General features: G+C 57.0%; 2 protein-coding genes across 4 annotated transcripts in view; one reads left to right on the plus strand and one right to left on the minus strand.

Moving 5' to 3' along the window:
- APC2 (APC regulator of Wnt signaling pathway 2) overlaps positions 1-20,121 on the plus strand; it is a 46,951-nt gene extending 26,830 nt beyond the window's left edge. For both annotated transcript variants that reach the window (XM_048831371.2, XM_048831372.2), the window contains exons 8-15: positions 2,499-2,591; positions 3,796-4,180; positions 5,293-5,388; positions 5,806-5,945; positions 6,438-6,515; positions 7,175-7,291; positions 7,616-7,830; positions 8,813-20,121. In XM_048831371.2, coding sequence (XP_048687328.2) covers positions 2,499-2,591; positions 3,796-4,180; positions 5,293-5,388; positions 5,806-5,945; positions 6,438-6,515; positions 7,175-7,291; positions 7,616-7,830; positions 8,813-14,471 — 6,783 coding nt within the window. In that variant the 3' untranslated portion in view covers positions 14,472-20,121. The remainder of the gene's footprint in view (positions 1-2,498; positions 2,592-3,795; positions 4,181-5,292; positions 5,389-5,805; positions 5,946-6,437; positions 6,516-7,174; positions 7,292-7,615; positions 7,831-8,812) is intronic.
- LOC125627355 (granzyme M) lies at positions 20,118-27,684 on the minus strand. 2 transcript variants are annotated; one of them, XM_075123163.1, is made up of 6 exons: positions 27,489-27,684; positions 25,959-26,424; positions 25,283-25,436; positions 24,080-24,224; positions 22,254-22,511; positions 20,118-21,334 (listed from the first exon to the last, which is right to left on the minus strand). In XM_075123163.1, the coding sequence occupies exons 2-6, from the start codon at positions 26,017-26,019 to the stop codon at positions 21,182-21,184; spliced, it is 771 nt and encodes a 256-aa protein (XP_074979264.1). In that variant the 5' UTR covers positions 26,020-26,424; positions 27,489-27,684; the 3' UTR covers positions 20,118-21,181. The 2 variants fall into 2 exon arrangements, with proteins under 2 accessions (XP_074979264.1, XP_048687331.1); XM_048831374.2 differs by having other exon boundaries at positions 25,283-25,439.
- Between the last annotated feature and the right edge of the window lie 74 nt (positions 27,685-27,758).

Below are 27,758 nucleotides of genomic sequence, written 5' to 3' on the forward strand. Positions count from 1 at the left end.
AAGAAAAATACTGTCGTGCTAGGAAATAATACTACCATATTGTTTCAAAGATACTGCAGTATTATTTAACACCCCACACAGGTTTATAATAAAAATAGTATTTTTAAACAAAAATACTACAAGATAAGAACCCTACAATGTTATTAAAAATACTGAGGTATTCTACAGTGAGACTCCTGAATCCTTAATCCTTCAGTAATACAGCAGGAAGCTGTAGTGTTTTGGGTAATTACTGCATAATACTGTAGCATTTTTCTAAGGGTTAAGTGCCCAGGGTTTAAACCCAGAGGCCATATATGAAATCCGGGCCCTATTAAAATGAATAGGAGTTTTGCCATTGACTTCAGGAGGATCAGAATTCCGCCCTAGGGTTTCATTAACATCTGAACTGGGTTTAAAAAGCCAGAGGTCATGGGATTCCTACTCTGGGCTCCCAACAGGCACTGGTGAGCTCTCTTCTGCCTTCTGGGACGGAGATTAAATAAGTACAGAGACAAATTATTTTGCCCCGAGCCTTTCTCTGCCCCAAGAAATCGATAGCAGAACTGGCTGTGAATTTCTCCCTTAACCCCATGCAAAGCCGAAGCGCAGCAGGGCTTGGAACTAAGCCCTGGGAAGATGGAGAGGTTTAGAGTCAGTAAGACAATTATCGTACTGTTGGCTAAAAAGGGGATTTGTCCTGGAAAGAGAAATAAGCCAAAGCGCTCAGTCCTGAGGCCTTGAATCCCTGGGCAATACATATTTTATTACATATATCTGCAATAAGGCCGGTCGGTAGTGAGGAAGGATAGTCCCATGCTTAGGCTGTTTGCCCTACGACTCAGGAAAGCTGGGTTTAATTCCTGCCTCTGCTACAGACTGTGTGTGTGACCTTGGGCAAGACACTTAGCATCTTTCTGCCTCAGTTTCCCATCTGTGCAATGGAGACAGTATTGCTGCCCTGTCTCACAGGGTGGCTTTGAGGTGCTCAGATACTATGGGATTGGGGCTGTCTAAGTACTTTGAGAGAGAGGGTTTAAAATAATTTAATATGGGCTGATTGAGGACCAAGGACGGAGTGGGAGTTGTGTCACTAAGGATGGTGGTAGAAAGATGGACTGGCCCTTCTACATGTAGTCAGAGGCCATTTCCTCCACTATGCAAGGAGGGTTGCCGGCCCTCCAGGACTGCCCTGGAGTCTCCAGGCATTAAAGAGTAATCTTTCATTTAAGAGGTCATGTGATGAAACCTCCAGGAATATGTCCAACCAAAACTGGCCACCCTAATTGCAAGGCCTAGCAAAACACTGTGCGGCGAAGATGCTGGAGCTTGCATTGGCCTCATAGGAAAATCCATGTGGCATATTAACACAGTCACCTGGCATCCCTGCAACCCGGCACCCCGTTCACTGACACCTTCAGTTCAGTATCCCTCCTTTTAGCGCCGGCTCTGGAGGCTGGAAGTCTCTGTTCCACCCCGGGACTGAGCTGGAGGGGCGCAATCCTGCTCCCATTGAAGTCAACGGGACTTCTGCCCTTGCTGGGTGCTGCCCCAGGGCTAGAACAGGGGCTGCAGGCCCCAGTTCAGAAAGCACCAAGTCCCATGAAAGCCAAAGGGATTTTAAGTGAGTGCTTAAGTGTTTTGCTGAATCGAGGTCTCAGTGAGCACAGCCTGCTCCCAAACGTCTCTCCATTGCTGAACCCAGTTATGTGACGCTGAGGGGGTCCCATGTACGCCTCCTCCCATCCCAGCCTCTGCTGCTTTGGGGCCTATCTGTGGCCCCTCTGCCCCCTGGAAGGCGACTGGAACTTTGCTGGGTGTCTTTCTGGAGCACCCTTGGAGCTGAGAGCAGGTCTGGACAGAGCCAGCGTCCCGTAGCAATTCCCAGAGAGTCTGCTTGCCTGGAATGAGCTGCTGATGGGGCGGTATTATTGAGGCGGGTAGATTGGCCTCCTCAGAAGAAATGGGTTTTGCTGCCAGCCTCACACGGAGCAGAACTGGGTCTCATGTGTATCTAAGGGTGTGAAAACTGGTGTGACACATGCCTCCAGCGTACAAGTCCCTGTCACGCCCTATGCTGACCTTTAAGGTGTGGAACCCACTGATCAGTGTGTCCCGGGTCCCCCTCCATGTCCGATCCACAGGGGATGTGAGTCTGTCACTGCCCCAGCTACAGACACTGGGTCTTCAGTTCCAGCTGCAGAGACTCCTGTAGTTAGCTCTGGTTGCCATCCACCTTATGCTCCCTCTGCGTCTGGCCCACTGAGTAGAGTTAACTGGGGTGTAATTTACACTCTGAGAGGGCAAATTGCACCAAGACTCGCCCCTGATCTGGGCTCTGTGTGTGCCTGATGCAGGAGACAGACAGAGAGACAGGGACAAGCAGACTGGGAGAGGAGAATAAAATCACACCACCCTGCAGGGGCTAGTCAGAGCCAGCCAGCCCAACACTGCAGCTGCAGGGGTGTGCTCTGTACAGGTCACAAGTTCTTAGACGTCCCCCTGCTCTGTTTTTGTAGCTGTGTGGGAAACTGACTGGCATGGAAGGGGATGGGAGCCTGGACATCCCGACACATCCCGAGGAGGGAGGGAGCCACCTCAGCAACAATAAGGTAACGAGAATCCCCATCCCTTGGGCATTTGACAGAGGAAACACAGACGCTTGCTGGAGATGAGCAAATCGAGTTCTTCCCCGGCTCCGAATGGCTCCAGTCAGTGTTGTGTAGCAGATAGGGCATTGGGCCCAGAGCTTCTGTTGCCAGCTCTGCTGCTTACCTGCTGGGTGACCATGGGCGAGTCACTGCCCCGCTCCGTGCCTCAGTTTCCCCTCCTGCCCTTGGTCTATTGTTGCATCTTTGGCTATTTACACAAGAAATGTGAAATGAAGGAACCCCACAGGTGCAACAGGGTCCAGATAACCACATGCGCTGACTAGGTACAACTTGCCAGACTTAGCTGCATTCACACCTCACTGCTCTGACAGGGTTCTGGTGGCTTCAGGAACACAGAAGACAGTGAGTGCCAGCAGCAGGCATGCGACCTATTTAAAGGGATGCTACCCAGTTCCTACACACGTCTATTCAGATCATGCACTCTGACCCCAGTATTTGATTCGACATTTCCCCCAGCACCGTTCGGGGGGGGAGAGGGGGTCTCATGTTGCTTCTTGGTTTAATTGCACTAGGAAAGGGCTTGAGATTTAGATCCCCACGCAAGCAGGGAGCCTGATTCTGTTCCTGCGTTACTTGTACACCAGTGTAAACCCACCGACTTCAGTGGGGTCACACGTGATTTCCACCGAGGTGAGTTAGAGGAGAATCAGGCCCAAGGTGCTGAGAAGGTTAGAGGACATTCGTTGTGTGATCTGGGGCGAGTCAGGTAGCCTCCCCTCTCTGTGCCCCAGTTCCTCACACCTAAAGGATTAACCCCTGCCCCAGGCTTGTCCCCAGGTGACCAGAGGTGGCTGGCAGCTGCTGAGTGAAATTGAACTGTCTCTTGTCTGTTTCACTTTGCCCACCATTGAATGGACCCCAGTGGTCCCCAAACTTTTTACCTTGTGCCCCCCCCTTACCCCTGTCCGCACACCCCCTCCCTGGAGCTGAGTAAGGGGGCTGGGGGCGGGGGCAGGGCCAGGAGCGGAGCTGGGTGGTGCTCCCTCCCCGCCCCCCTGAACATTCCTCCATGCCCGCCTAGGGGGGCACGCCCCACAGTTTGGGGACCTCTGCACTTGAGGGAACGGTGCAGCAGGATTTGTGCCGGGGGGGGGCTGGCCAGGGTGGGGTGCAGTGTAACCCCCTGAGTGCTTGTGCTCTGCAGGTGGAAGTGGTCTTCTGGCTCCTGTCCATGCTGGCCACCCGGGACAAGGACGACATGTCCCGCACCCTGCTGGCCATGTCCAGCTCGCAGGAGAGCTGCCTGGCCATGCGCAAGTCCGGCTGCCTCCCACTCCTCATCCAGATCCTGCACGACGCGGACAGGGCGCCGGGAGGCCCCCAGAGCCCCGGCAGCGGCAAGGACTCCCGCATGCGGGCCAACGCCGCCCTGCACAACATCGTCTTCTCGCAGCCCGACGAGGGCCAGGCCAAGAAGGAGATGCGGGCGCTGCATGTGCTGGAACAGATCCGCTCCTACTCGGAGACCTGCTGGGACTGGCTGCAGATGCAGAGCAAAGACGGGGGCCAGGGCGCTGAGGGCAGCGCCGGTAGGGAAGGGTGACGCTGTCTCCAGCAGGGGCACCAGGGCCTGCTGCTCCCAGCGGAGTGGCGGGGGGGACACAGGGAGCAGGGGACACCTGACCTTGATGCTTCTGCCTGGAGAGAGCATGTGTATGCGGGGGTGGGGAGGGGGCGGGTTGCAAGCATGTCTGTGCATGCACAGATGGGTGCATGTGTGACTGCCTGCTGGTGTGCCGCTGAGTGTGTGTCTGTGTGTGTGCACACATGGTGTGTCTCGGGGTGTCGGTGTGTGTCAGTGTGCAACTGAGTGCGTGTGCGTGCACATGGTGTGCGTTGGGGCATGTGTGTCGGTGTGGGCACTTGGGGTGTGTCAGGGTGTGTGTGTGCACAGGTGTGTCGGGGTGTGTGTGTATGAACACGGTGTGAATGTGTGTGTGTGCATGGTGTGTGTCAGGGGGTGTGTGTGTGCACACAGTGTGTGTTGGGGGTGTGTGTGTCGCTATGCAGCTGAGTGTGTGGGTGGATGTGTGCACGGTGTGTGTGCATCGGGGTGTGTGTGTGCACATGGTGTGTGTTGGGTGTCTGTGTGTGTTGGTGTGCAGCTGGGTGTGTGTACACATGGTGTGTGTTGGTGTGCAGCTCAGTGTGCGGGGGTGGGTGTGTGCACAGTGTGCAGCTGAGTGTGTGTGTGTGTGTGCATGGTGTGTGTTGGGGTGCATGTGTGTGTCTGCACGTGGTGCATCGGGGGTGTCGGTGTGCAGCTGAGTGTGTGCACCTACAGGTGTGTGCGTGCGGGGGTCAGTGCACGTGTGCGATTGTGAGTGAAGGCGTGTGTGCAGGCGTGGCTACACACAGGTGTGTGAGGTGCACACCCATGGTGGAGGGGTGCCAGGAGCACGCGCAGGGCCTGGTTAAGCACAGGTGTCTCTCCCCTGGTTCTGATCCCCGGGCGGACTGGCCATACGGAGTCTGTTGGTCCAGTTAGCAAAACAGATCCTCTCTGATGGGAAAACAGCCCCGTCCCCTCCTGCCTGGCTGGGATTTGGGGATCCCGACGGCTAAAGGATCCGGGCATCTCTGATCCATGGCTGGGCTGGGATCTTGCGTGGCCCATTGCTCACCTCCGCTCTCCTTGCAGTGCCAGTGCCCATCGAGCCGCAGATCTGCCAGGCCACCTGTGCCATCATGAAGCTCTCCTTCGACGAGGAGTACAGGCGGGCCATGAACGAGCTGGGTAAGCCCCGCGCGGCCCCGGGAGGGGGGAAAGCTTGCAAGAGGGATCTGGGCTCTGCTCCCCCATCCCCAGGTGGACGGGGAGTGCAGAGGACACTACTCAATGGGTTAGGGTCCCTGGGGGCTGCTGTGCCCCATGCCATGGGCAGAGCAAGCCCCTCCTGCATGGCACGGCCTGGCAGTGGGGTGGGTGCCTGAGGGGAACACATGGGAGGGGGCTGGGAATACAGCACCCTGGCTCCTTTTCAATGGGACCCCCCAGCTCCACCCCCTTGCTGACAAACTAGCGGAGTCCAGGCATGAGGTATTGGCACAAAGAGGAGCGTGGGGCGGGGGCGGGGGGGTTGTCCCCCCGCAGTGCCTGGCTGGGCCCGTCCATCTCTGTAACCCCCCCACCCACACCCGGATTGTCCCCCAGGTGGTCTCCAGGCCGTGGCTGAGCTGCTGCAGGTGGATTATGAGATGCACAAAATGACCAGCGACCCCCTCAACCTGGTGCTGAGGAGATACGCGGGCATGGCGCTGACCAACCTCACCTTCGGGGACGTGGTGAACAAGGTGCGGGGGGTGGGGGGAATGGAGGCCCAGGGGCTGGGGGACTTGGGAAGGTGATGGGAGGAGGGAGGGAGGTCAGGGGAAGATGGGGCAGGGACCCCAGGGTTGGGGTGTGGGGGGAGGGGATATAAAGGCTCAGGGGAGCGGAGGGAGGGGAGTGAGGACCCAGGGGCAGGGACTGGGAAGCAGAGACCTGGGGGTGAGGGCGGGACAGGGGGGTTAGGGGAATGCAGCCAGAGCAGGGGTCCTGGTGCGGATGCGACTGATGAAGGGGCCTGGAGAGTAGAGGGAGAAGTCAGGGAAGGGGATCAGATGGGGTGGGGTCTCGGAAGGGGCCTGGGAGCAGTGATCTCAGCTGGCTCTAAGCTGCAGGGAGTTGGGTGACCCAGCTGTGGTCCCTTCCAGCGCTGGCAGAGGCTCTGGGGCCCCCGTGGGCTGCACTGGAGGGTGAGAGTGTGCAGGATCTGACCCCCCCACATCTCTTCCCCTTGGCAGGCGACTCTGTCCTCCCGCCGGGGCTGCATGCAGGCCATTGTGGCCCAGCTGGCCTCCGAGAGCGAGGAGCTGCACCAGGTAGGCGGACACTGGGTCCCGCAGGGCTGTTGCAGACGCCTGGGGGGTCGTGCCCATGTGCACTGAGCCATGGCATACGCCTGGGCTGGCTACTGACTGCTGCACAGGGCCTGGGTTATTCCAGGCCCCCACGTGCCTTGGGGGCACTCACACAGAGTGGGGTGCCTGGCTAGGGGAGATAACTCTGGATACCCCATGCTTGGCACCCAGCGATGCATGGCGAGGCTGCCTGGTATTGCAGGGCAAAGCCCGGCCCGGTCCCTGACTTGGTGCCTTTCACCAGGACCAGCGTGTGCTGTTGGGTGCAGGATTCGCTGGCTCCTGTTCCTGCTGGAGCAGGCTGGCTGAGTCCTTGCTGCTCATCCCGCCTGGCTGCTCCACGGCAGGCCCTGGGATCATCCGAAGGGGCCCAGGAGCTGCCCTTAAATCCCCTCTGCTGAGGGCAGCCAAGCGAGGAGCTGGTGCTGGAACAAGACGGGGGGCTGGGAGACTTTGGGGGTGGCAGGGTGGATGGGGTGAAAGAGGGTCATGATGCTGCTGGGCTGTGACCGAACTGCTCCGGTCCTGTATTGACAGCTCTGCCTGGAGCAGGTGGGCTGAGCACGGGACGCTGGCCATGTCCCGCCCTGTGTGTGAACATCCTCATCTCTTCCCCCCAGGTGGTCTCCAGCATCCTGCGGAACCTCTCCTGGAGGGCCGACATCAACAGCAAGAAGATCTTGCGCGAGGTGGGCAGCGTGACCGGCCTGATGCAGTGCGCCCTGCGGGCCACCAAGGTAAGAGGCGTGAGCCCTGCTCTCTGGGCTGCGTGTGCACACACAAAACGGGGGGCAGTTTACGTGCTCACGCTGCCCTTGCACGCACAGAGCAGGTGATGGCTTGCACGCTCGCTATAAGTGTGTATGTAGGAGATGGCATGTGTACAGTGAGCTGGATCTGCAAACGTGGCCATGGCATGCACGGAGTGAGCATGCTTACGGTGAGTGTGCAAATGGCGGCAGGGTGTGTGTACAAAGCAGATGCACTCACAGATATGCTGCCGGTGCAGTTAAAGAGGCCCTGCACTAGAGGGACGCTGATGGTGATTTTATCCTGGCTAGGAATCCACCCTGAAGAGTGTCCTCAGCGCCCTCTGGAACCTGTCCGCTCACAGCACCGAGAACAAAGTCGCCATCTGCTTGGTGCAGGGCGCCCTGGGCTTCCTGGTGAGCACCCTCACCTACAAGTGCCAGAGCAACTCACTGGCCATCATCGAGAGCGGAGGAGGCATCCTGAGAAACGTGTCCAGCCTGATCGCCACCCGGGAGGATTACAGGTCAGCCTCGCCCTGAGGGCAGCTGCCACCCCCGGCTCTGATCCTAGGGTGACCAGACAGCAAGTGTGAAAAATCGTACAGGGGGTGGGGGATAATAGGAGCCTATACAAGAAAAAGACCCAAAAATCAAGACTGTCCCTATAAAATCGGGACATCTGGTCACCCTATCCGATCCTCTCGCTGCTCCCAAGCTCCCCCAACCCCAAAGCGCTGTTCTGGTCGGTGGGCGGGATCTGGAGGGGCTGTGGGTCATTCCCAGCTGCCTTGGATCCATTCTGGCCCCTGAGTATAAGGGCAGCAAGATGTGCTGTCACTGTTGGCTGTCCCTGATGAGATGCCAATATTATTCACGGTAACTCAGAGTACCCCCTCCAGGGTGCGTGCCTCCCGCATAGAACAGACTCACGGTGCCTCAGGGAACCTTACCGTCCCGGGAGCGTTACATTGATTATTCGGGTTTTGTAAATACTGTGCGCTCTTCATCAGGTCTTTCGCCAGAAGATCCCGAAACACTTTGCAAAGGTCATTGTGCCCATTTTATGATGGGGAAACAGAGGCACAAAGTGGGGAAGTGACTGGGAGTCAGGACTCCTGGGTTCTGTTCTCAGCTCTGAGCGGGGAGTGGGGTCCAGTGGGTTTGGGCAAGGGGGAAGCTGGGAGTCAGGACTCCTGGGTTCTATTCCCAGCTCTGGGAGGGGAACGGGGTCCAGTGGGTTGTGGGGGGAGCTAGGAGTCAGGACTTCTGGGTTGCTCTGCTGGTGACTCATTGTGTGACCTCGGGCAAGTCATTTCCCCTCTTTATGCCTCAGCTGCCCCCCCTATAGAATCGGGCTGCTGTGGGGATGGATCAATTGGAGGATTTTGAGGCGCTTTGAGATCCTCTGATGGGGGGCAGCCGAGAAGGGCCAAGTGTTGTTGTTTGTTAACTCTCTGATGGTTGAAGCGGGGTGATTCCAATGCAGGGTCCATCCATGTCTTGCAGGCAAGTGCTCCGGGACCACAACTGCCTGCAGACCCTGCTGCAGCACCTCAAATCCCACAGCCTCACCATCGTCAGCAACGCCTGCGGGACCCTCTGGAACCTCTCCGCCCGGAGCCCCAGAGACCAGGAGCTGCTGTGGGATCTGGGGGCCGTAAGCATGCTGCGCAACCTCATCCACTCCAAGCACAAGATGATCGCCATGGGCAGCGCCGCTGCGCTCCGGAACCTGCTCACCAACCGACCCCTCAAGTACAAGGACGCCACCGTCATCTCCCCGGGCTCCTGCATGCCCTCGCTCTACGTGAGGAAGCAGAAGGCGCTGGAGGCCGAGCTGGATGCCAAGCACCTGGCGGAGGCCTTCGACACCATGGAGAAGCAGAGTCTGAAGAGCCAGAGCCTCAAGAAGCCCCCGAGGCACATGGACAGCCTGGCGAAGGACTACACCTCCGACTCCGGCTGCTTCGACGACGATGAGGTGCCCAACGTCTCGGCGGGGGCGGAGACCGGGAACACCTCCATCCTCTCCATGTTCCTCAACTCCTCCTTCCTCCAGGGCCAGGCCTTGCCCAGGGCCATCGCCCAGAGGAGGGGCCCGGAGCCTGAGAAGGACGAGAGCAGCAAGCCGGCTGAGCCCAAGAAGCTGCCGGCACCCGAGGATGAGGTGTCGCTGGCGGCCGAGAAGCTGGCCAACAAGATCTCCACCACGGTGGCCAAGATTGACAAGCTGGTGGAGGACATCGCCACCCTCCACACCTCCTCGGACGACAGCTTCAGCCTGAGCTCGGAGGACCACTGCCTTGACTGGCAGTACGGCTCCGATGAGGTCCACGAGGCCCGGGCCCAGTCCTGCTCCCCGTGCCGCCTCTCGGATGCCAGCAGCTTCGTGAAGCGGGAGAACCTGAGCCGGGCCCACACCCTCCTGAGGCTGAAGAAGGCTTACACCAGCTTGTCCAACGACAGCCTGAACAGTGGCAGCACCAGTGATGGCTACTGCACCAAGGAGCACATGAAGCCCTGCACCAGGGCCTCCTTCCTAGATTACAAGGAGGAGCTGCAGAGGTACCAGAAGCGGCCCAGCAGGCTGGATCTGAAGAACATCCTTGTCCACAGGCCTGAGAGGATGGAGCAGCCGGGGGTCAAGGCCAAAGAATCCGGCGAGCCGGAGAAACTGGAGCCGAGAGACGTGCACGACAGAGCCAAGAAAGCAGTGACGTTCCCCAGCCCCAACGCCCCTGAGAAGGAGCCTGAGTGGAAGAAGGAGCCGGGCAATGAGCTTTCTCCCGACCCTCAGGTCCACACCATCAAACTCTCCCCTTCTTACCAGCATGTCCCCCTGCTGGAGAATCTGGCCAAGAGCAGCCCGGCCCCTGGCGCTGTGGGGCGCTCGGCTGCTAGTTACCACCCAACTCTCCCAGGCCGGAAGCAAGCCTGGCTCCCCACGGGGCTTCTCCAGACAGCCGAGAACTTGAGCAGGATCCCAGAGAAGCTGGCTGCCCACACGCCAGCCCCAGTGGAGCAGGAGTCAGTCCAGAAGTACGCGGTGGAGGACACCCCCATTTGTTTCTCCCGGTGCAGCTCCCTCTCTTCCCTCTCCTCTGCTGACAATGTGCTGGATGGGCAGAGCCACAGCGAGAATGAGGTGGACAGCGACTCCTCCCTGGAGATCATCGAGGTGGAGGAGAGCGCCGAGACCGAAGGTGACGTGGAGCAGGCTGAGGCCTGCGATAGGAGACAGGAGAAGGGGAAGGCGGCGGATCTGGGCCCAGCCACTCCAGGAGGGATCTCCCAACCCATCGCCATCCCCTTCCAGAAGCGCGACAAGATCTTCCTGAGGGAATCCTCCCCGTCCCGGCACGAGGACCTGACCCCATCCAGCTCCTCCGAGAACTACATTCAGGAGACCCCTCTGGTGATGAGTCGGTGTAGCTCGGTCAGCTCCCTGGGCAGCTTTGAAAGCCCATCCATTGCCAGCTCCATCCAGAGCGACCCCTGTAGTGAGATGATCAGTGGCACCATCAGCCCGAGCGAGCTGCCGGACAGCCCCGGTCAGACCATGCCCCCAAGCCGCAGCAAGACGCCCCTGTTTGAACTGGGATCCCAGCCGGAGAAGGAGACCAGCCAGTTCAACATCCAGTGGGAAAACAACGTCAAGAAGTTCATGGAGATTACGGATTTCAAGGAGCGTTTCCAGCTGCCCCAAGATCTGGATTCCATGATCTACTTCACTGTGGAGAAACCCAATGAGAACTTCTCCTGCGCCTCCAGCCTGAGTGCCCTGCCCCTTCACGAGCACTACATCCAGAAGGACGTGGAGCTAAAGCTTATGCCGCCTTTCCCCGAGAGGAACAGCCTGAATTTTGTGGCACATGAGAAGCAGGAGGACAGGCGGGAAGAGAGATTCGGGGAGGGCAAGAGGAAGCTGGAGCGTCCAGAGCTCAATTCAGACGATGATATTGAGATCCTGAAGGAATGCATCAACTCGGCCATGCCTTCCCGCTTCAGGAAGGTCAAGACCTCCCTTGTCTCTGGCCTGCCCAGCCAGGTCTTGAATCCTCAGACCAAAAAGGCTCTTCACATGCCGGTCTACATGCTGGTGCCCACTCATTCGCACCGGGCCGTCCCCAAACACCTGCGACCTGCCGCCCGGGACCTCTTCAAAGATGACGACTCCTTCACCGACTCCGCAGAAGGCACCCCCATCAACTTCTCCAGCGCCGCTTCCCTGAGTGACGAGACCCTCCAGTACCCCCTGAAGGAGGAGGTTGACCACAAGCGCGGCCCTGGGAAGAGGCTGGAGAGGAAGGAAGTGTCGGGGTCCCCGGTGGGGCGCAATTTGGAAGCACCCCATGAGCAAGGGAGCTTGAGTCCTGCGCCAGGCAGGAAAGCAGCTTCCAACTCCTCAACGCCCACCAAGATGAGTGCAGCCTACCAGCAGAAGGGTGGGTCGAGACATGGCAGCCCTGTCCAGACAGGCAGGGGCCAAGCGGCTGAGGTGAAGAGAGGGCTACCTCCCCTGAAGAATGGACCCAACCTGGAGCTGGACTTTGGCAGGGCAGGGGCCCACCCGGAAGGCGTCCCCCCGAGGAAGGGTGCTCCCTGTGAGGACAGTGCCCCCGGGGGCATGGCCTTTCAGTCCCTGTGCCACACCACGCCGACCGAGGAGGCCGTCTACTGCTTCTATGAGAATGACTCCGACAACCTGCTGGAGGTGCGGAGAGACTCGCCTAAGAGGAAGGCCAGCCCTGCCCGGGCTCAGAAGAAGGAACGCTGGAGCAGCACCGCCCCTAAGAAGGAGCCGGAGAAAAGCTCCAGGCAGCTGCTACAGGCCAAAACCAAGATGGCTGCCAAACTCCACAACAATCTCATCGTGGACGAGACACCGCCCTGCTATTCCCTCAGCTCCTCCATGAGCTCCCTGAGCGACATTGACCTCTGTGACCACGAGGAGCGGACAACTCTGTACAAGGCCAACAGGCAGCTGACCCTTGGCCGGATGCAAGAAAGCGCGGCCTCCAGGGCCTTAGCCAAAGAGAGGGACAGCTCCCCCAGCTCCCTGAGCTTCACCTCGGACGACGACCTGCTGCAGAAGTGCATCGGCTCTGCCTTGCCCAGGAGGAGGCGGCACCCTGCTCGGCGCAGGAACGCCGAGCACAAGCAGAAGCTGAAAGGTGCCAACCCCAAGAGCACCACGGGCAAGGAGAGGAAGCCGGAGCCAAGGCACAATCCAGCGGATGAGATGGTGTCGGACAAAGGCTCGGACCTGGACAGCGTCGAGTGGAAGGCCATCCAGGAAGGCGCCAACTCCATCGTCACATGGCTGCATCAGGCCGCAGCTTCCCTCTCCAGGGAGCCTTCCTCGGAGTCTGACTCCATCCTCTCCTTCGTGTCAGGGCTGTCTGTCGGCCCCACCCTGCAGCTGTCCCTGGACAGGAAGGATAAGAAGCGGGCTAGGAGTGGGGTAGGCCGCGAGGTGGAGAAGAGAGACCATGTGATGGCCTTTCAGGAGAGCAAGAAAGTGATGGACGTTGGGGGCAGAAACGCCAGGGCCGGGAAAAACGTAAGCCAGCAGAAGCCAATGTCAAACTTGCCAGTGGTCTTCCGAGGCAGGACAGTGATCTACATGCCCAGCGCGGTGAAGGACTCCCCAAGCCCCAGGTCCACCCCACAGAAAACAGCCACAACTAAGCCCGAAGCCACCATCCAAAACCTCACCCTGAGCCAGCAGAGGTCACGGAGTCTTCACAGGCTGGGGAAGGCCTCGGAGATGGCCGACCTCACCTTGCCCAAGAGGAGCGCCACCCCTCCTGCCAGGATCACCAAGCCCCCCTCCTCGGGCTCCTCCAGGACCTCTACCCCCTCCCAGCCCACCCAGAAGAAGTTAACGTCGCCCTCCCAGCTCAACAAGCAGCTGCCATCTCAGGGGGTGAAAGTGGGCAGGAGCTCCCCAACAGGCTCCACCCCCAAAGCACCCCCCCAGAAACCCCCAGCCACCAAGCAGCACAAGACCCAGAAATCCCCCGTCCGCATCCCCTTCATGCAGAAGCCGAACAAGAAGATGCTGCCGGCCAGGAGCTCCATGCCGGTGCTGGAGGAGCACGTGGGCAGCCCTAAGCTGAAAGGCAATGGGAAGGGCATCCTGCCGACCGCCCGGCTCAATTTGGTGCGGATGTCCTCGGCCAGGTCCAGCGGCAGTGAGTCGGACCGGTCCGGCTTCCTGAGGCAGCTCACCTTCATCAAGGAATCCTCCAGTCTCATCATGAGGCACCGCTCCGAGCTCTCCTCCTGCGAATCCGTGTCCTCGCTGTCTCAGAGCGCTTCCCCCAAGAGGAGCAGGCCAGGCCTCCCAGCTGTGTTCCTGTGCTCCTCCAGGTGCGAAGAGCTCAAGGTGGCCAAGCCAGTGGTGACCAGCCAGAGGCCAGTCATCTCAAGGACCCCGGCCAACAACAAAACTTCTCCCAGTGAGAGGCCTCCTCGGAGGACCAGCTCTGAGAGCCCTTCCCGGCTGCCTGTGAAGACCAACACCCCCTCGCCTGAGCCATTCAAGAGGTATTCCTCCTCCCCCAACATCAGCATCATCAAGAGGACCAGCAGCCCCTCCTCCGTCCTGTCCTCTTGCTCCGAGTCATCAGCCAGGAGAAGGAAGAGCCAAGAGGCCTCCAAGCTGACCCCGAATCCTGCAGTGGGGAACCCAGGGCAGCAGGACAAACAGCAGATGGCGATGATGAAGGGTACTTGGAGAAGGATCCGAGACGAAGACATCCCACACATCCTCAAAAGCACCCTGCCTTCCTCAGCCCTGCCTCTGGTCAGCACCCTGGAGGAGGAGACCCCCAATGCCCAGATCCCCATCCAGAGGAAAACCAGTGATGCTGTGGTGCAGACTGAGGACTACCCCACCACCAAGACCAACTCCAGCACCTCTCCAACGCTGGAGACCCGGGAGATGCCCAAGAGCGAGACAGAGTGCCTGACTTCGATCAAGGGCACCGTGCCCATCTCCTTCAGCCATGAAGGGCCAACTGGTTCTGTTGGGAGCTTCCCCTCCAGCAGGCACAGCTCCCCCAGTAGATCCGCCCGGGTGACTCCCTTCAACTACGTTCCCAGCCCCATGGTAGCACCAATGATCAACAACAAATCGCTTGAAAAAATGCCAGCTTAAGCCGCTATTGCAAATGTAAAGAACACCTCAACTGTGGTGATAGTGTATTAAAAAACGAACAAAGCCCCAGGCACTCTCATTACTGCACCTCCGTGAGGACAAAACTCTCGTTCATGAAGAGACAGAAGCTGCAGCGTTTTTGTTTTCTCGAGCTTAACAAACCAATGAGGAACTTTTGCGTTGATGTAACTGTTGGCCAGGAGGGTTGGGACAGTTTTGATTGAGACACACACGAAACACCTGGAGAAAAGCAAGTATTTGTTCCTTTATTCTCTCCGCCTTTTCTTTTTTGTTTAATGGAGCTTTGGAACCTTTACCGTCGGGCGCTGGGAAAGAACCAGGTAATCGCCCACCCCTATTCCCTTGACATCTGTGTTCTGTTGATGGCTGTGCCAATGTCTTTACTGCAATGTCTGATCACCATACACTCTAGTTTAAGGAGAGGGATTTTTATCCTTGGAGCCTAGATGGCCACAGGTGTCCTGCGTGAAGGGATGAACTTTAGCAGTGAGCCTGTGGGACGTCTTGAGGGCCTCACAGTTCACAGTTTTTGAAGAACTTTGAAGCAGCAATTAGCCAACTTCCCCCCATGACCTGCTGTCTCCTAGACAGTCCAATGCCAGGAGGGGCTGTAGGCCCATTGTCTCCACGCTTTCATTGAAGCACAGTTGGGATTTTCGATCCGAGGACAACCAACAGGGGTCGTTGATTCACTGGGGTCCCTCTAAGTTCTCCCAGGAGGTTGAAATTTCAAAGGGAACTGGGACTGCTGCTCTTTCTATTTAAAAAAACAAACAAACCCAACCACCAAGAATGCTTCAAGCAAAAGCCTTAATCTTAGGTCTCAGCTGCATGCTTTGTCTCACATGTCGGCACTAATATCCACATATCCAAATAATCTCAGCTGATTTATAGAAACACCTTCAGAAACCCACCCATGGACCAAAGGCAGAGAGTGAGAGGGGTGGGGTGAGGGGATCTGGGGAGGATTCTACAATGGGGAACAGAAGAAAGGCAGAACCTCTCCATTACGGAACCAGCCATTTGCGCAGCGCGAGGCCTGTAATTATGGTGACTGGTTAATCTGCTAATGACTAACTTGCCAGGATTGTGTTTGCGTTGGGTGTCACCCAGTGTCTGGGGGGAGCAGAGCAGCACCTTATTTCGCCAAGGGAGGAGGGTTGTTATGGAAACGCTTCTTGCAGCGCATGGGGCAACGCCAAGGAGCCGGGGAAAGGAAAGGCCATTTTTGTTCTTTCGGCGGGCCAGGGGGACAGGTCTGGGTAGGGGAGGCTGATTTATGCCATTCATCCTCTTTGTAAACTCAGCCCCACTATGCAGGCTTTGCGCTAACGGTGCGGCCCGAGGCGACTCCTCATGAGCTTCGGGGCCCCCCTTCAGTAGTTAGTACGGTTCGCTCTCCAGTGCCGCCCAGGCAAAGGGTGGGAGGGAGTCACAGGCTGCGGCGGGATGTGAGGAAGGGAGCGAGGTCTGCACCAGTGCCCCTTGAGCCTGGCCTCTGAGGGAGAGTCGCTCATCGGGTGACTAATTCCCATGGAGCGGGAGGCATGGAGTGAAAAATCGCCCCTTAAAAATATGGTCCTGATTCTCGTGGTTTGACACCATTGTCGCACCATTGAGGTCAGTGGCATGGGAGTGATTTCCTGATTTGCAAGCGGGAAACAGAAGACAGAGACAAAGAGGCGTGTCTCTCTCTCCATCCCCATTCCTGCCCCCAAAGATACTGTGCTTTATAGGTACACTGGGACTTGGGACTCCTTCTTTGTTTCAGGGCTTTGCCCGATCACAAGCAGGGAGCAGAGGGGGTTGCCTACCACACGTTTGGGCTTTGTTGTTACAGGTTCTGTCCAGCATGGTCAGATTTGGCTTTGATTAACAGTACAAAGCTCGGAGGGAAGCTGCCGACGTGGCTTCCTATGATCAGGAGGGCAGATTTTAGGGGTGAAGTGGTATTTTTAAAAAAAGGAGGCATTCAGAGGGTGTCAATTTGGCCAGAACCTGCTCTCTTTCAAGAGTGTTATAAATTAATCAGAATGCCAGATTTTTTTTTTTAAATCTGCTGACTAATAATTGTATGGTAGGTTCCAAAGGACTAGACGTTTGCAGGCCTCCCAGATCCCTTTGCATTAGCGATGACTAAGTGCAGGGTCTTTATGACGGAGGCAGGTGTTCTTACCAGGTCATGATGGCTCGATTCCAAGGTGGGCTATTCCATTCCGCCTTCCTCGAATTATCCGGGCTTTCCAGCTGGATGCAGGGCACAGCTTGATTTCCACAGCTGGCAGCATTGCTGTGTGCTGTTGAAAGGAGCCACCCCGTTCAGCCCCAGAGGTGGCTTTATTTCAGTGGCCAATGAAGATACTTGCATATAAAGGTGCCATTGAACAGGGTAAAATGCTGGTCTCATTGAAGCCTATGTAAGTTTTGTCACTGACTTCCCAGGGGCCACTATTCAGTCTGTGCTGTGCAAAATGCTTTGGGACTCTTTTGAATGAAAGATAAGGATGGCTATTTCGTACCTGTAATACGCTAGCAGCCCCAGTCCCTGCCCCGCCCCACCGGGCCGGGTGCTGAACAAACCTAGCTGGGGAAACATGCCCCCCTACCCCAAGATACGCTGTAGAAACAGGAGATGATGGGCAGGAAGGGGATAGTGGGGTAGGCAGGTGCAGGTCGGAACAAGGACAGAGCAGAGCTATCAGGGCTGTTGCAGCCTTAGGGGGAAAGGCCAGCAGAGTGGCTCAAGCTTAGGACTCTGGACAGCTGGCATCAAGGATTGTTTTGCCACAAACTCCCTGGGTGACCTTGGCCCTCATTGTGCCTCACTTCTCCTCCTGTAAAATATGGACATAGCCCTGCCTCCCAGGGAGGTTATGAGGATTGAAGGTGGCAAGGTGCCCGGGTGATATGGTAATGGGGGGTCAGATACGTACCAGCTCCAGTGGAGAGTCCGAGTCTCACAAGGTCCTCACTGAAAGTACTAAACCCTTGGCGGGGTGGGGAACATTTTCGAAAGTGTCTAAGTGGCTAGGTGCATAAGGGCTTGTCTACACCTGGAGCATCTCAGGAAGAGCTATTCAGGAAGGCCGCCACGGGTGGACGCTCGTACTCACTTTGGCAGTGCGGCAAGTTCAACAGCGCCACCATATTTCTAGTCCGGAATAAGAGGCTGGCGTTCACAAAGGGGACTTGTGCATCCAACTGCCCCATTTTGGAGCTGCATGGAAGGCCCTTGGCACCGACATTTTAAGTCCTCAAGGTGCCAAAATTGTCAGTTTTTCAACAGAAACCCCCTCCCACAACGAAATTCCAGTTTTGGATTAAAACCACCTCTCAGAACAGAAAAACGTGATGGAAACCTGACAATGCATCACCAATAAGGGCTGCAAAATATTGTTTCTTTAGAATTTTTTCATGGGAAAAACCCTTCCCAAGCCGCTCTACTAAGCCCCTGACTTTGCTTTCGGGAGCGAGGCACGCTGTTCAGATGTGTCATATTTTTGAGTGACTCGAAGCCTGGTGAAAGGACAGCCCTGCAGGTGAAAGGCTCGTCGATCACAGAGCAGGGCAGTGGTTGGGCATCGACCGCCCCATGTGCCTGGAGTGGACAGGCAGCCTGGCAGATGGGCCCCATTCTGCCCTGGTGGGGGTGGTGCCATTCAGTGCCACGGATGGTTTTTATGAGGTGGAGATGGGTCCACTAAGAACTGGACGAAACCCACCAAGTCACAGGCCCTCCCCCAACAGCCCTTGGATGGGCTGTGTGAGGTAAGGAGGGTTCAGGAGGGCCAGCCTGGACTCCTTCTCCCCCAGCAGCTGCTTAATGCATCCTGCAGTGGGAAGTTCCCTCACAAGGTTTTTTCCTCCTTTATCTGGGCATTTTGAAGCAGTGCTAAAAGCAGAGGCCTGGCCTGGTGCTGTGCTCTTCATGGTGTCTGCATTCAGTGTGCGAGCAGGGGAAGTGTAGGGGTTGGGGTCCTGGCCCCCTATAGCCAGCGTCCCCAGCTTGGGTCCTGCCTGCTAGCCTTGTCAGCCAGGCCCTGCTCTGCAAAGCTGCACAGCGAAAACCACCTCACTCAGGTTTGGGGTTGGCTGGCTCTGGGGCTGCTGTGGTGATTTGCACCCATGCACACTGGGTGTGAAATGCCACAAAGTTGGAACTGCAGCGGTTTCCCCCTGGGCTTTACAGTTTTGAGTGATGACCCAGGGTGCCAAAAAGAGCCAACTGGGGCCTGCCTCTTGCCCTGAACGAGGCCACTTGCTTTGCCCCTGCCTGCCTCACTATCTGTACATGGGCTAATGCTCCTGCTTCCCTCTCCCTGGGGAGCAGTGAGTTAATTTGCATCGGAAGAGGCTTGAGTCACATGTGTTACAATTATTGTTACAAAAATGAAGCAGGGGCAGAATGGGGTTGCTGGGGGGGAACCTTACCCTTGTGGGGCCTGGCATGCAGCTGACAGGGGAAACCCCGAGGGGCCGTCATAGGCGCAGGCTGGAGAGGGCCCTACTGGTTGCAGCTGGAAGAGTTTCTGGTTGGAGCAGCGAGGCACTGTGCTGTCATCCACCCTAGGGACCAATTGCTGCACTGCCTAGAGGTGGGATTTTAGCTTGTGATGGGTCTTTTTCAGGTCTCTGATGGCCCCAGGGGCTTGTGATCTCAAGGGAAGGGTGCTGGGGCAGGTGGGTGTTCCAGCCTCAGCACCCAGGTCATGGCTTGAACTTTCCTACCCTTCATCCACCCGCCTCGCCTCTTCCAAACACGTGCTGGCCTAAGGCCTCAAACAGCAGCTGCTGGACCCAGCCAGCCGCCGAGATGCTGCATCCGTAGGACCCAACGTGCCCACACCAACCCCAGCTGTGGCAGTCAACAGCCTTGATCCCCTTGCAGAGAGGCTGGCTCCCCATCAATTCCAGCAGCTTCTCTCCTCCCACCAGGGATGATTGCTGCATGGCCTCGCACAGCCCCTACATCATGCCAGAAAGGGTTGGGCTGTAACATGGGGGCAAACCAGCCCCTCTGAGCCCCCGCTCCCATCCCATCCCGCTGTGTGGGATACACACCATCTCGCTCTCTGGGACATCGCCACTGACACAACCCCGGCAGGGGATGAGGAGGCAGGGGGCAAACTCAGTGCCGTGGGAGTCAGCTCCACATGAAGGTTCAGCCTTGGCGTGGTGGCAAATTCCCAGCCAGCTCAGGGGCTGCAGTGCTGCAGTTAAACAAGCAAAGGTCTCGTCTCTCCTCCCCCAGGAAAAGAAAGAGTCTGAAAGCTCCCCCCTCAGGAGCAACACACACCATCCAGTCTGAATGCTGTAATTAATTCAGGGTACAACCCACCTGTAGTAACAGGGGAAGCCTGCATTACCTCACCATTTTTGCAGTAACCATTTGTTTAACTTTAAAACACAACCGCCCCCCCCCCAGCTGTGCTTTCTGTTCGCCTAGCATCCCCTCACTGTAACCCTCGGCTTCCATGCTCGGCCGTTGAGCAGTGCGCTGGGTGTTGAGCCGTCTTGTTTTTTGCTACTGGTTTCTTCCCCCACCCCCTACCTGCTGTATGTACGTATTAAGGATGTTATTTTACTGGGGCACTGGACAGTATTAAAATTAAAGCTGTGTAAATAGGAAGCAGGTCTCTTTATTTTTCCACCCTGCTAAAAAGGACTGCATGGCCAGTTGGAAGTGGTGGCCAGGGGTGGAGGGGGGAGGAGAGAGCCAGCAGGGGATAGGGAGGGGTTTTCATTTAATATACAGAGCTGGTTGGTTCCCCAGCTGGCTTGAGTTGGCGGCGATTCACAGGCACAGCATCTTGCTCACCAGGGAAAGGGTGGACTTAGGGTTAAGGCACAGGCTTGAAGATCTGGGTTTAATTTCCAACTTTAACACAGACCCGCCCCCGCTTTCCATGCCTCAGTTTCCCCAGCCATAAAACAGGGATAATACTAACCTCTCACACCATGGCTGTGGTCAGGCACTCGGATACTCTGGCCAGAGAGACCAGGCACGGAGCTGGGAAAACCTCAGCTTTGAACCCAGCTCTAGTCCCACATACAGTACACCGGGGTGGTGCAGCACCTCTCGAGGGCTAGCTGGGCTTCCCAGGGAGTGCAGATGCTCCCCCCCACCGGGGAGGTGATGTGGGGAATGTTTAGAGGCTCCTTCCGCTCTGTAATCACTACAGGAGACAGCAAGTGCCGCTCAGGGCAGGGAAGCTGCTCACCACCCAGCTGTCCCTTACCCCAGTTCCAATTTCCAAGAGCGAGTTGGTCTGGCCAAGGCTTTAGCTTAGTTACAAGACACGGCTGTGGTATCAGGTGGAGCCAGTGCACCCACAACGTGATGCCCCCAAGGCGTGCGCACACACACCCCAGACCGGACCGGACGAGGTTTCACTTTATTTGAAATCAGCAGCAGGAAGCGTGATGTAGGGACGCAGGCAGACAGTTTGCATGCCAGGCCCGAGAGGGAGAAGGACAGAGCTGAAGCCTCTATAAGAGAACAAGTATGCGGGGGGGGGGGGGGGGGGGCGCTTGCAGGGGTTTGAACCAGCAGTGCCCAGATGGATGGCTGAGGCACATGCGGCTGGGTGAGTGAGCTGATCTCTAACCTGGGCAGCCACTAGGGGTCAATACAGGGAAGGGGAGATGGACAGGCAAGCTTACAGATGATGCAGTCACAGGGCTTGGCCCTAACGTAGATATTTTTTGATCCACCTCTTGTATTTAAAGACCGCCGTTGCGACGGGCGGTTTGAACACGTCGATACAGCTTTTGCCCGCGAAGGAGAGCACGCCGGCCACCTCCGCTTTCTTGCCACACACCACAGGGCCCCCGGAATCACCCTGCAACAGCACAGAGTACACGGCGTCCGTTAGCCTGGGAGGGCCCCTCGCAGCACTGGGAGTGAGGGGCAGGAGCATGGAAGGGCCCAGGGGTGGGCACAGGCGGTGGCACCAAGCAACAGAGAGGATAGAGGCAGCGGGGCACATTGCACAGGGCAGGCACGAGGGTTATTCTAGGACTGGAGCAAACCAACAACTTGCTGTGCTGGTAAAAGGGGCTTGACTGACAGCCCCAGAGACCGGAGTCCTCTCTCCACAGAGCGGGTGCAAAGTAGGGTGAGCGTCCCACACGCATGCCCCAGCAGAGCTTGGCCCTGACCTAGGGGCAAATCTCCATGGCCCATTCAGTCTTTGGCCTCTCTGCCAAGCCTGCTACCAAGGGCTTCAAAGACCTGGGGAGACCCTGGCCAGCAGCTCCCTGCACCTCACTTATCCTCGCCTGCCAAAAAGGATCAAAGCCTCCGGGATGGAAAATTGGACAGGATTCCCAGGGAGAATACGTGGCCAGACCCCCGAGCATCCCTGTCAGCAAAGGGCTGGAGCACCCACGGAAAAGATAGGGGGTGCTCAGCACCCCGAGGTGGGCCCTGCCCATCAGCTCCTCTCCCTCCCCACCCAGAGCCTCCTGCCCACGGCTGATCAGCCGTTCAGCAGCAGGCAGGAGGCACTGGGGGGGGAGGGGGGAGCAGGGAGAGGCGGAGCGAGGGCAGGGCATACTCAGGGGAGGGGCAGGGCAGGTTCTTTAGTATCTTAGCTCTGTCTGGGGCCCCCTCGTCAGGCACTGCCATCTCCACACATGCTCGAGAACAAGCAGCTAAGCACGCAGGCCTGGCAACGAGGCCATCCCCCTTGCACACAGCCAGCTGGGGACTCTTCCCCATCAGCCCCTTCTAGACCAGCATTGCTGTTAAGCCATCACCTTGCAGGGGGCAGAGCCCTTCTCGACCCCTTCGATGCACATCATGGCACCGGTGACCTTGCCATGCCAGTACCGGCTGTTGTTGCACATCTTGCTGTCCATCACCTTGACGTTGAGTTCGCGCAGGACGGGGGAATACTCGCTGTTTTGTCTGAAAATCCCCCAGCCAGCCACGCTGCACAGCGTCCCCAGGGCCGGCTTCTTCTTGGACAGCGGGAGAAGGCTCGTCTCCTTGTTCCAAGCCACCTTCCTGTCCAGCTGCAGGCAGGAGCGAAAGCCAAGGTCAGACCTTGGGGACAGACTCTGCCAGCCTGCAGAAAGGTTCCCAGCCCTAGCACCACTGCGGTCCCCCGAGCTGCTTCCATCTCAGTGGAGATGCCTCCAGCTTCTCCTGCAGGCTGCGGCCCAGTCCCGGGCTCGCTGGGGGTCGGGGGGGAGGAGGCGGTGACTTTGTGCCATTGATACAAAGAGCCCAAATGTGACTCTTTTCATCACCAAGTTCTATAGTGACCTAGGTAGGGGGGATGGGGAGATGGTCTGTCTTAAGCAGGGGAGTCCACAACCCCAAGGAGGTTTGAGAAACACACGGAGACTGACCCCCACTATCCAAGCCTGGCCAGTCTCAAACAGCCAGGGCTCCAGCCCTCTAATGCCCCTTTGTGCCACAGGGCTCCTGGGAGAATTCCCCCAAACAGGGGCAGCGTGCACCGCCCCCCTTGGCGGACGCTGGTGCGGGGAGTGCAGAGCAGCCCCTAGGCGGCCAGATGCCTCGGTGACTGCTCTAACTCCCACGAAAGGCTGCACCAGCCCCACCTCGAGCAGCCCAGAATCTAGGACTCACCGAAGTCCGTGTCCGCCCCCCACCACCCAGGCTGCACCTTCTAGGCTGCTTCCTGAGAGGCCAAGCCCCCAATCCAGCCCTAGAGGAAACTGTGCAAGCCAAGAAACTGAGGGATAGTGGGAAGGGGGAGGAGGAATGAGAATTCCTAGCTGTTGGGAAGCAGCTGAGGGACAGAAGGAAGCATCCTTAGCTCTGTTAGAGGCCAGACTCTGGGAAAAACTTTACCCCTCAGCAAAAGCAAGGCCAGGCTGCACACCTACCAGCACCTCAGAGGCAAGGGTGTGAGCTGAGAATGACTCAAGACCGGCTAGAGAGCCCTGCTAGCATTAAAGATTTCCTGTACGGGTTAGGCAGTTTGTCACTTCTGAATCTCACCTTTCTAGCCACAGCAGAAGAGGGCTCCAAAGAGACCCCTCCCATCCCCCCTTCACCCCACTCAACCTTCCACCTACCGTGAGATGGAGGAACAAAGGAAGGAGTAAATCGTATGCAGTGCTGAATGCCCCGGCTTGCCCCTGAGGGTCCTAACACAGCGCTTTCCATCCGCAAAAGAAATACTGATATCATTAGCAGCATGGCCTAGTGGCTAGAGCACGGGCTGGGACTCAGGACACCTGCGCTCTAGTCCTGCCTCTGCCACTGACCTGCTGGGTGACCTTGGGCAAGTCCACTTTTAACCTCTGTGTGCCTCAGTTTCCCCATCTGTAAAAGGAGCTTGACAACTCTGCTCTCCTTTGTAAAGTGCTTTGAGATCCACTGATGATAAGAGCTAGGGACTATTACTACCTCCATTTTACAGATGGGGGAAACTGAGGCAGGCAGAGGCAACATGATCTGTCCAAGATCACACAACAGGAAGAGCCAGGATTTGAACCCACTCCACTGCCCTAGCCTTATGGTCAGATGCTGCCGCCTCATAGGACTGGCCCCCTGCAGCAGAAGCTAGAATAACTGGAGCCCATGGCTCTCTAGCAAACCCACGTACCTTGAGCAGCATGATATCATGTACCATGGTCTTGCTGTTGTAGGAAGGATGCGGGACAAACTTCACGACAGTGAAGACCTGCACTTGGGCATTTCTCACAGTCTGCCGATGGAGACCCACCAGCACCCTGATGGAACCCTTACGCCTGAGACACAAAAAGAAAGCCTCTCGAGCGTTAGCACCCTCACTGTGGACACCCGGCTATGCCAATGGAAACACCCCATCGGGGAGGCACAAAGCTAAGCCTGCAGTCAGAGGAGCAAGTCGTCTTTTTGGTGGAGCACGTTCCCCCAGCTCTTGACTCATGACCCCAGTGATGCCAGCCCAACCATTGATCCTCCTGTCATGCCCCTGGTGTGCTGAGGGCAGACGGGCTCTGCATGCAGATGCCTCCTATGAGCTAAGGAAGTATCATCTGGGAATGCAGAAGCAGGCACGTTGGCCCAGATTCTTCAAAAGTATTTAGGTGTCTAATTTGCATTAGAAGTTAGGTGCCCAAATACCTTTGAGGGTCAGGGCCATTCAGGCCACTTTGGGTGCTTTGGTTTTGGGGTGCCCACCCCGTGATGCACCCTTGGGCCAGATTCTTCTGAGAGAGGCTGAGCGCCCACAACTCCACTGGGCGTCGTGGGAGCTGGAGGCTCTCAACCGCCTCTGAAAATCAGGCCCCACAGACCCCAAATCAGAGGTCCCCTTTGAAAAATGTGGCCTGTCTGGTTCACCCAAGACCACGGAGGAGCTGGAGAAAGAACTCGAGTCCTGGCTCCCTGTCCTGCTCTTGATCCACAAGACCTTCCCTTCCTCTCTAGGGTCCCAGTCTGCCTCCTACAGAAGGCAATGGAAAGATTTCAGTTGCATTCAGTCCCCCCATTTACGCCTCACGACCCTGACCCTGTGCGCCTGCCACGCTGAATGACCTTCAGGGTTCTTAGTTTGCTGCTCTGCTGGTTTGGTGAGATTCCGACAGGTGTTCGGCAAGTAATGGCCCTTTTCCTCCCGGGCTGGCACCAAGGCTTTTCCTCTGGCATTTCTTAAACCCGGGTTTCACTATTTGTCCCTGCAGGAGCAGAGCAACCCCTGCAGAAGGCTGAGCTCACCTAGCAAATCACCAGAACAGCCTGCTCCCCCCGTCCGAGCCAGGAGCCTGCTCCTCCGGCCCTAATCTGCAGGAACCCACCAGCCTGGGGTGGGTTCTGTACTCACGGGTCGACGTAGCAGTGCGCAGCCGTCAGCACCCAGCGCGCGTGGACTAGGGTTCCCCCGCAGGAGGGAATGCCTTTGAGCTGGATAGACACCATGTAGGGCCTGGAGTGAGGCAATGCGACACGTCCCCCAATGATCAAAGACGGGAGCTGGCCTGCTGCAAAGAGAGAAGCAAGACGTGCCCCAGTGCACGGGAACCGGGGAGCAAGGCAGATGCAGGGGACAATTTTCACCCCAAACCCTGGAAAGGGAGGTGTTTTCGAATCCCAGCACTACCATGTTGGAACCGATCCATGTCCCAGCTGCTCCAACTATGCCCTTGGGTATATAAGCCCTGAAGCTGAGAGGTAGCTAGCTCCAGTCCAATGGGCAGGGCATTGGAGTATGAATCAGGAGCCCCGGATTCCCCCCCAGCCATGTTAAACCATCAGTCTATTGACCCATCATGTCCAGAGGCCTGGCTCCCGCAGCTGCTGATACTGGATGTTTCAGAGAAAGGCAAACTCCTTCACCAATGGGGGAACTGAGGCAGAGAGAGAGAGAGAAATGGCTCAGCTGAGCCCACTCAAATTAGGGGCAGTCAGGAATAGAATCCAGCCCTCCGGATTCCCAGCCCGGTGCTCCTATCCACTGGGCCACCCTGCCACTCCCTGGCACCACGTGACCACCCACTCACCAGCCTTCCCAATGGGGAGGAACAGCAGCACCAGGAAGAGCAATTTCCGATCTGCCTTCATGCTGCTGCCACGCTGAGTCGTCTGCAGACGTCGTCGCCCCACTGCTTCTGTCAGGGGGCATTTCCGCTCTTACTTATATACCCCGCTCCTTCCCTGAGCGCATTCGCGTCTCCTCTGCGGCAGTGGGAGAAAGTGCTCTCGGGGGGCGGGTGGTGCAGAGGTGTGAGGTTTGCAGAGCAAAGGACGTGCAGCCAACGTTGTTGCTGTCACACCCACAGCAAGTCTTTCTTCATCGCTTGTGAAAACTTGACGGCGCTGAAAGCAAAGTGTTTCTGCGCCGGGGCTGGGAGATGTTTCAGAGGGAGGAAGACGCTGAGTGCCAACAGCTGAAACATGCCAAGGCTACCGGCAGGGAGAGGAGATGGGCTCACCTTGCTACTGCCACGAAAACAGGAACTCAGTGGTCTAAAGTGAGAGGGTAAAAAGCAAGTCGAATACATTACATGCTTCCTGAACACTCTGGGGCCAGATTCCAATCTTTGTTTGCTCTGTGACATTCTACCCCTCAACACCCCCCCAGCCCCGCACCACATGGCCGAATACCCCAGCCCACGTGCCCTGACAGAAGAGATGTAAACTGCTCCCCTGCAGTTTCCAGCCACTTTTAACTCCCTTTCTATTGCACTCCTCGATCAGGATCACATCTTTAGGCACAAACAGCTGCTGAAACAGGTCCTGGGGCTGGACTAGATTACAAATCTGGAACCATTCCCCTGATCCAGCTAGGGTTGTAGCGTAGCATCCGATTGCCCAACCCCTGTCCCCTTGTCACACCCATGCACCAACTCTCAGCCACTGAACAGCTCTGGACCTTGTCAAGACCAAGAGATACGCCACTACCTTCATTTTCGCAACCACTTACGTGATCGACTGCAACATGCACCTTTGACCTCCTCCCCGGCACCCAGCCCGGGCAAGAAGCTGCGTCAGCGATCGTAGCAGGTGATAAGACAGTGTCTCTCTCCGAGACGTAAACCCAAGGTCGTAACCACCCAATGCTCACTGAGGAGTCTAACTGCAGGGAGCACGACATCCCAATGATCACACTGGGATGGAGCCAACGCCCAGGTGCGAGCAGAGATCTGAAGGAAAGTGCTCAGGCTTTTCAGGTCCACGGTACTTTGCAATTCTGCCACACTCTGCACCATTAGCTAGTGGACAGAACAAGGGGCTGGGTCTCCAGAGACCTAAATTCTATTCCCAGCTCTTCCACTAGCATGCTAGTTGTGTCCTCGGGTAAGTCACTCCCCCTCCCTGTGCCTCAGTTTCCCCATCTACAAGATGGGGATAATGAGACTGGCCTCCTTTGTAAAGTGCTTTGAGATCTGGTGCTGAAAAGCACTAAATAAGGGCTAGGGGTTATTACGACTTCCAATGAAATCACAAACAACTCTTTCCCGCCCCTTCAAAACAGGCAAGCATTGTTGCACACATTTCACAGACGGAAAGAAATTGAGGCACAGGCCTACTTTACACCAGCATTTTAGGGACATCGCCATCTGTTGCTATCCGCACCAGGAACGGCTAGTGCAGACAGGGCTCCAAGGGGCCTGGTGTGAGCTGCATCTGCGTAGCAAAGCATTGGGAGAGGACCAGTTAGTTACCAGGGCAGATACAGCCAACGAAAAGCTTGGTGGGGTTGGGGGTGCCAGGGTCAGAGCTGAGAATAAAGCTCATTATTGGCTCCCAGCAGGACCTTATCTTATCCCTACCCAGCCCCTCTCCATTAAAGAGCTTGT

Source organism: Caretta caretta, chromosome 25, assembly GCF_965140235.1.
Source record: "Caretta caretta isolate rCarCar2 chromosome 25, rCarCar1.hap1, whole genome shotgun sequence".
Lineage (NCBI taxonomy): Eukaryota > Metazoa > Chordata > Testudines > Cheloniidae > Caretta > Caretta caretta.